Source organism: Sinocyclocheilus rhinocerous, unplaced genomic scaffold (genome assembly GCF_001515625.1).
Source record: "Sinocyclocheilus rhinocerous isolate Xijiao unplaced genomic scaffold, SAMN03320098_v1.1 scaffold144, whole genome shotgun sequence".
Lineage (NCBI taxonomy): Eukaryota > Metazoa > Chordata > Actinopteri > Cypriniformes > Cyprinidae > Sinocyclocheilus > Sinocyclocheilus rhinocerous.
In genome coordinates this window covers 984,090-991,216 of record NW_015645650.1, presented here as the reverse complement: position 1 = coordinate 991,216, position 7,127 = coordinate 984,090, and the positions used below count along the sequence as shown (strand labels likewise).

The 7,127-nt window shown below is 38.7% G+C and overlaps 1 protein-coding gene across 2 annotated transcripts in view; it reads left to right on the top strand.

Annotated features, from left to right (window-relative positions):
• The first annotated feature begins 1,750 nt into the window (after nucleotides 1–1,750).
• Nucleotides 1,751–7,127, top strand: part of dhx8 (DEAH (Asp-Glu-Ala-His) box polypeptide 8) — a 9,759-nt gene continuing 4,382 nt past the window's right edge. Inside the window, exons 1-15 of one of the 2 annotated variants that reach the window (XM_016510755.1) lie at nucleotides 1,751–1,931; nucleotides 2,107–2,192; nucleotides 2,309–2,381; nucleotides 2,507–2,598; nucleotides 2,688–2,794; nucleotides 2,909–3,244; nucleotides 3,351–3,433; nucleotides 3,785–3,846; nucleotides 4,321–4,524; nucleotides 4,612–4,699; nucleotides 4,855–4,952; nucleotides 5,079–5,226; nucleotides 5,904–6,085; nucleotides 6,170–6,364; nucleotides 6,463–6,648. In XM_016510755.1, coding sequence (XP_016366241.1) covers nucleotides 1,823–1,931; nucleotides 2,107–2,192; nucleotides 2,309–2,381; nucleotides 2,507–2,598; nucleotides 2,688–2,794; nucleotides 2,909–3,244; nucleotides 3,351–3,433; nucleotides 3,785–3,846; nucleotides 4,321–4,524; nucleotides 4,612–4,699; nucleotides 4,855–4,952; nucleotides 5,079–5,226; nucleotides 5,904–6,085; nucleotides 6,170–6,364; nucleotides 6,463–6,648 — 2,049 coding nt within the window. In that variant the 5' untranslated portion in view covers nucleotides 1,751–1,822. Of the gene's footprint in view, nucleotides 1,932–2,106; nucleotides 2,193–2,308; nucleotides 2,382–2,506; nucleotides 2,599–2,687; nucleotides 2,795–2,908; nucleotides 3,245–3,350; nucleotides 3,434–3,701; nucleotides 3,847–4,320; nucleotides 4,525–4,611; nucleotides 4,700–4,854; nucleotides 4,953–5,078; nucleotides 5,227–5,903; nucleotides 6,086–6,169; nucleotides 6,365–6,462; nucleotides 6,649–7,127 lie in introns of both variants that reach the window. The other variant, XM_016510756.1, reaches the window with a different exon arrangement.

Below are 7,127 nucleotides of genomic sequence, written 5' to 3'. Positions count from 1 at the left end.
TAACATTAATAAAGTTGTTAATTGCTTTGTTGTAGTTTTTAATTTTTGAAATTGCGTTGTGGAATGTCCAGTTAAGGTTAGCTCTTTAGCATTATTAGCATTATCATAGATTTGAGTACGTTAATAATAGGCCTATTTGGATGGGATCCGGCTTTTAATCGTATATGTAACGTTATTTAAAAACGGTAATTTTTCACCCCTCTTCAGGAATAACTGCAGGCGAAAATAAACTTTTTTTTTCATTTAAATTTGTTTCTAGAATAGTCTATTTTCATTTATATTTCGACAAATATATTCCCCACCTCTCCTCGAAATGTTGTTTTAGTACATATGAAATAAACTAGCGGACTCATTATAGCTTGTGGTGACTCCGGGGCGGATCCGCTCCGGAGTCATTTTGCTATCTGGGCAGCTTTTGTTTGTAAACAAACTTTGGAATAGTTACAACTTCATAACATGCGTTTTACTGCATATAAACAATGGCTGTCTCAAAACTTATTAAGCTACCTATCTAGATAACATTTTTGTATGAATTCCACATTAATATTTGCCCTAGACAGCATTTGTGGGCATCATCTTACTGGGTTTTGTACACATGATCGTTTTGTAACATAATCAAGGACTCTGTATTAGATCCAGTGCTAACGAAGCCTGCATCGTTTTTCAATCGGTTGTGCAAGCACGTGACCAGACATGAAGCACTCAGCCTCGGAGCATGACGGTGTCAGAGGTCAGTGCCTACCTGAAGCTGTCCCAGGACAATCGGGTACTGGCAAGCACTGACTTCTGGTCTGGCAAGCACTGACTTCTGACCAAACTGGAGGGTTTGTGGTTAGTCTAGCACCGGCTGTTATATAAAGTATGAGGACTGTCTTTTCGCAGAAGGGATCCGGTGAAGAGCCTGGCCTGTGCGATGTGTTTGGTGGTGGTTGACGATGTAGACCAGGGTTCCTCAAATCTTGGAGGGCCAATGCACTGCAGAGTTTAGCTCCAACCCTAATCAAACTCACCTACCTGTGATTTTATAATGATCTTGAAGACATTGATTAGCATGCTCAGGTGTGTTTGATTAGGGTTAGAGCTAAACTGTGCAGGAAAGTGGATCCTGTGGGCCAGATTTGAGGATCCTTGATGTAGACCATGCGAAACCCAGTCTCAGCATCATAGATCCGCACCGAGCTGCTCGTGGTGCGGATTCACGCAGTGCACTGTCAGTGGAGTGACCTGAAACTCATATTTGTGCCACTAGATGCCGCACTAGATCTGTTATAAACAATATCAGCAAACCAAAACGTTGGTCTACCTTTAGCATTTTTACCTAACCGATCTCTCTGGAGGGACAATTCGAGTCCAGAGTTCTTTACTCATCATTATCATTGATAATCTGTAGGTTGTATTTAAGTTAACGCAGCATATAATATAAAATATTAACATTTTGCATAAGACAAATTGATGACGAATTTTTAACCAAACATCACAGTAAAATTATTTATTTTTAAATTGCATTTAGTGTAATTCTAATTAAATTAAATTAATTATATTGAATGTATTATCTCAGTGTATTGTGTTTTCTTAAAGCTGTGGAAGAGAAAATAAATAAAGGGCTATTCAATGAATACCATCGTTTTATAGTTTTAAAATGCATAACAGTTCATTTTGCATTTCAATACAGGTTTGGAAATTGGATTTGTCCCCCTTCAGAACAATTTCTCATTTGACCGTTAGAGGACGCTTGTAATGTAACCCGGAATTAGAAATTATAGGACACGAGGAAGCGCTGTCACTTTCTTCCGGTAAATGAAACAACAACATTGCTGAAGAAATGGCAGAGATCGGGGAAGACGAGCTCAAAAAGCTTGAATATTTGTCTTTGGTGTCTAAAGTTTGTACCGAACTTGACAACCATTTAGGAATCAACGATAAGGACCTTGGTAAGTTTATACATTTGACTTGATCGCGTGTCACGTTGTTGGTAGGAGTTTCGTAAAGAGCTGGTTAGCCTGTTTCTTGGTTAGTAAAGTTATTTACAGATGTAAAAGACAGAGGCACAATTTGTGTGTGTATGGAAGTCTGTAGTAACAGTCTGTTGGTTTATGTGTTTTTCAGCTGAGTTTGTTATCAGTCTTGCTGAGAAAAACCCAAGCATTGATGAATTTAAGACAGTGCTGGTTAAAAATGGAGCCGATTTCACAGTAAGGATTTTTAAAATCTCTTCTGTCAAAAATGTGTTCCTTCAATTTTGTGTGTTGTGATTTTACATTTGGAGTTTTAGAAATATCTAACCCACCGTGTCATTTCTGTCCTTTAGGATTCACTCGTCAGCAATTTGCTTCGTCTCATTCAAACCATGCGTCCTCCTGCAAACGCATCTACCAGTAAAGGTAAGAGCATTGGTGGTCTTATACAATAGCAGTCAGTTTTGATTTTAACATCTTCAGGCCAAGCGTCTGTGTTTTTTTTTCATATCTCCTGATGGCACTTTTCTTATGTGATCTTTATTGCACAGCCTCTCATGCTGTGGCTAAGCCAAAGAGTGAAAAGGACACGCTGAAAGAGCTGTTTCCAGCTCTGTGCAGACCTGACAATCCTAATACTAGGGTAATTCTATATATACATTGTCTATATAAGTAACTATAATATGTTTTTAATCAACTGTAATCATAAACTGTATCTGCTCTTCTAATTAGACTATGCTGGATGAGAATGATGTGAAAGTTGCTGCTGATGCCATGAAAGAGTTGGAGATGTTTATGCCCAGTGTTAGTGGTACAGAACCTAGCAGCAATAAACACAGGTGAGGAACTTCTGTAACATAAAATAAAATAGATGCCATTAAACTTGATGCTGCAGTGATTGCCCCACTGCATCATGTTGTTGCATTTTAACGTGTACATATCATCCATCTTAGGTCTGAAACCAGCAGCGGCAGTAAGAAGAAGCGGAGGAGCAGAAGTCGCAGTCGGAGCAGAGACAGGGATAGAGACCGACGGAGACGCCATCGCTCTCGCACCCGTTCCAGATCTCGCTCTAATGAGAGAGACAGAAGGAAGCGCAGGAGCCGCTGGCACTCTCGCAGCAGGTCGAGGAGTCCTGCACGGGGAGACAGAGACAAAGGCTCAGACCGCTGGAAGGACAAACATGTGGACCGCCCCCCTCCAGAGGAGCCATCTGTGGGCGATATCTACAACGGCAAAGTCACCAGTATTATGCAGTTTGGCTGCTTTGTGCAGTTGGAAGGTCTCAGGTATGTGTTAGAGGCAGTAAATCTACTTTTAAGGCTATTGAAATTGATGTGAGTGTGTATGATATGATATTAAACATTATTTTTCTTTCCTCTTTCTTTCATGAAGGAAACGCTGGGAAGGCTTGGTCCATATTTCTGAGCTCAGGAGAGAAGGTCGGGTAGCAAATGTGGCAGATGTGGTCAGCAAAGGTCAAAGGATATTATTATTATTATTTATTTTATTTTTTTTGAATTTGGTAAATTATTATATTCTAGTGATCATAGTGGTAGTAATAATAATAATAGTTATTATTATTGTTATTGTATAGTAATAGTATTCTATTTTTTATTATAATATACGCAAATTTAGATGTATATTATTTTAATGAAAAATCTACTTTTAAGGCTATTGAAATTGATGTGAGTGTGTATGATATGATATTAAACATTATTTTTCTTTCCTCTTTCTTTCATGAAGGAAACGCTGGGAAGGCTTGGTCCATATTTCTGAGCTCAGGAGAGAAGGTCGGGTAGCAAATGTGGCAGATGTGGTCAGCAAAGGTCAAAGGGTCAAAGTCAAGGTGTTGTCCTTCACTGGATCCAAAACAAGTCTCAGTATGAAGGTGAGTTAGCTGTGTCTTAATGAAAGCCATGAGAGAGAACAGACAAAACTGCCAATGGTCTAAAAGTCACCAATTTAGAGAACAGTTAAAATTTGCATATCTAAATCTGTAAATTTTATTTACAGATTTGTTAAATTCTTAAAAATAAATCAAAGAATAATAAGAATTTTAAGATTCTGCATATTGAGATTCTGCCAGATGTATATTATTTTAATGAAAATAATGGTAATAATAATTACTATTATTATTATCATAACTTGTATTCATATTATTTAATTGTCTTTTATTATTGTTATTAGTATTGTTTTTAAGCACTTTCACACAACACTTGTATACATTGATTATTTGACTAGAAATGTAGCTTATATCTTCCATATATAAAAGACATTTTTTGCTCAGCTTGTATTATATATTGACTGATCACTGTGCATTATATGTGGGCTGATTTTTGTTGGGTTGTCTTTCTTTTACAAGGACGTTGACCAGGATACTGGTGAAGATCTGAACCCTAACAGGAGGAGAAATGTGGGTGGGGAAGGTCAGGAAGAGTCGGCCATGAGGAATCCTGACAGACCTACAAACCTGAACCTGGGCCATGCTCCAGAGGTAGAGGATGACACACTGGAACGCAAAAGACTCACCAAGATCTCCGATCCAGAGAAGTGGGAAATCAAACAGGTGCATGGCCATCTTTTTAATACGTTTCTTGTTATAACATTTATTACTGATGTTCATATTTTAACATCTTGATCTGTCTGTTCTTAGATGATTGCTGCCAATGTGTTGTCTAAGGAGGAATTCCCAGACTTTGATGAAGAGACAGGAATTCTGCCTAAAGTAGATGATGAGGAAGGTATGAATTGGATTATCCTTTGTTTAACTCAATATTTTTACCATAACAATAAATAAAATCCAGCTTCCCATCACAAAAAAAATTGTTTTTGTTGGAACACCTCTAGCTGCCCGAGCAGCCACCTCAAATGTTGTCTGTTGTGGTTTGTCTGTCAGATGAGGACTTGGAGATTGAGCTGGTGGAAGAGGAACCTCCATTCCTGAGGGGACACACCAAACAGAGCATGGACATGAGTCCTGTCAAGATTGTCAAGGTTGGTCAAACCACCTGTACTCTCACTCTACAGCTGCCTGAGCAACTTAAAGCAAAGCTATTGATTTCACGAATCTGGACATGTTCTGTGATTTTTACACTTGCGTATATTCTGTTTTTCTGGCAGAACCCCGATGGATCTCTCTCCCAAGCAGCCATGATGCAGAGTGCCCTGGCCAAAGAGCGACGGGAGGTGAAACAGGCCCAACGGGAGGCTGAAATGGACTCAATCCCCACGGGCCTAAACAAACACTGGGTGGACCCACTGCCTGACAGTAAGACATTCAAACTTCATCCTAGCTTCATCTGAATAAGGAATGATGTCAGAAATGTATTTCTGCTCTGAAAAGTACAGTAGAATACCACTTCAAGTCACACTTCCAACTCTAATGCAGGTGTAAGATGTCCTGTAAACTTGGCAGTATAGTTGATAATGATAAATATTACTTTGCATCAACAAGTCAGACGTTCACAAATGATAATATGGTCAGAATTCTGAGATATCAAACAGGAATATCACACATCTGACTTTAATTAGAATGCTTTAGAACTCGAAACCTCCATGGAATACTAGTAACATTTGAAGACTAAAATGAAAACCAGTCTGATTAAGTATATAGTGAAGTAGGATTGTGTGAGTAAACTGAAGTTTTGCAGTCCATGTCCTCCAGTTAAAAAAAAGAACAAGCGGTTCTGTAATATGAAAGACATTGATAATTCCAGATAAACTTCCTTCCTATTCGTCTATACTGGGGTTTAGGGAGTTCTCTGATAGGGAGATCTGATTTCCTGAGCTCTGCTATCATGGCAGATGGTGGCTGGTCTGCACATAACAAGCCTATCTCTGATGCTCGTATGCCCTCTGGCTTTGTATGAGCTCAAGTCTGTTATCATGTTTGTGCATCTCTAATAAATGCTTTTTTCTGTCTTCACACGCTCACCATCCATACAGCTGACGGCAGGCAGATAGCTGCCAACATGAGGGGCATAGGTATGATGCCCAATGACATCCCAGAATGGAAGAAACACGCCTTTGGTGGCAACAAGGCCTCCTATGGAAAAAAGACTCAACTTTCTATCCTAGAGCAAAGAGAGAGTCTTCCCATCTACAAGCTGAAAGAGCAGCTCATTCAGGTGTGACTTCAACTGATACGTATTTTCATTCTGAGCTAGTTTTCAGTTTAGTTATGTTCATAGATTCAACCATTGTCTTTACAGGCTGTCCATGACAACCAGATCCTGATTGTGATTGGTGAGACAGGCTCAGGAAAGACCACTCAGATCACTCAGTACCTGGCTGAGGCTGGATACACCACACGGGGGAAGATCGGGTGCACGCAACCCAGAAGAGTGGCAGCCATGTCTGTGGCTAAAAGAGTGTCAGAGGAATACGGTTGCTGTTTAGGTCAAGAGGTAGATGCTTGCTTATATTAATTTCCACAACATTGGCAACAATGAGCTAACATTTGACCATAGCAGTTTAAAACGGATCTCTTTCTGTGTCTGTGCAGGTTGGCTACACCATCCGTTTTGAGGACTGCACAAGTCCCGAGACTGTCATTAAGTACATGACGGACGGTATGCTGTTAAGAGAGTGTCTGATTGACCCTGATCTGGGCCAGTATGCCATCATTATGTTGGATGAGGCCCATGAGAGAACCATTCACACAGATGTGCTCTTTGGCCTGCTCAAGAAGGTACGGTTCAGAGGCTTTGTTCACACAGTCAATGAGTGTCCGGGTCAATAAAGATTTTATTTTATTTATGTATTCATTCATTTGGAAAAAATATTTGAATTTAGCACGAAAACTTTAAATTGTGATAGTAAAGACTTTTGCATTGTTACAGTTAATTTCTATTTAAAATAAATGCTGTTATTTTGAAATTTCTCTTAGTCTTAATCAGAGAATCCTGAAAAAAAAATGTATTGCAGCTTTCACAAAAAGAAAATAAATGTTACTTGAGCGCCAAATCATCATATAAAATTTCTGGAGTATCATGTGACACTGAAAATTGAAGTATCATCAAAGGAATTGCATTAACATTACATATTAAAAAAGAAAACCTTTATTTTAGATTGTTTTTTTTATGTATTTAATCATAAAAAGCAGCCTTGGTGAAATTATATATATATATATATATATATATATATATATATATATATAGAGAGAGAGAG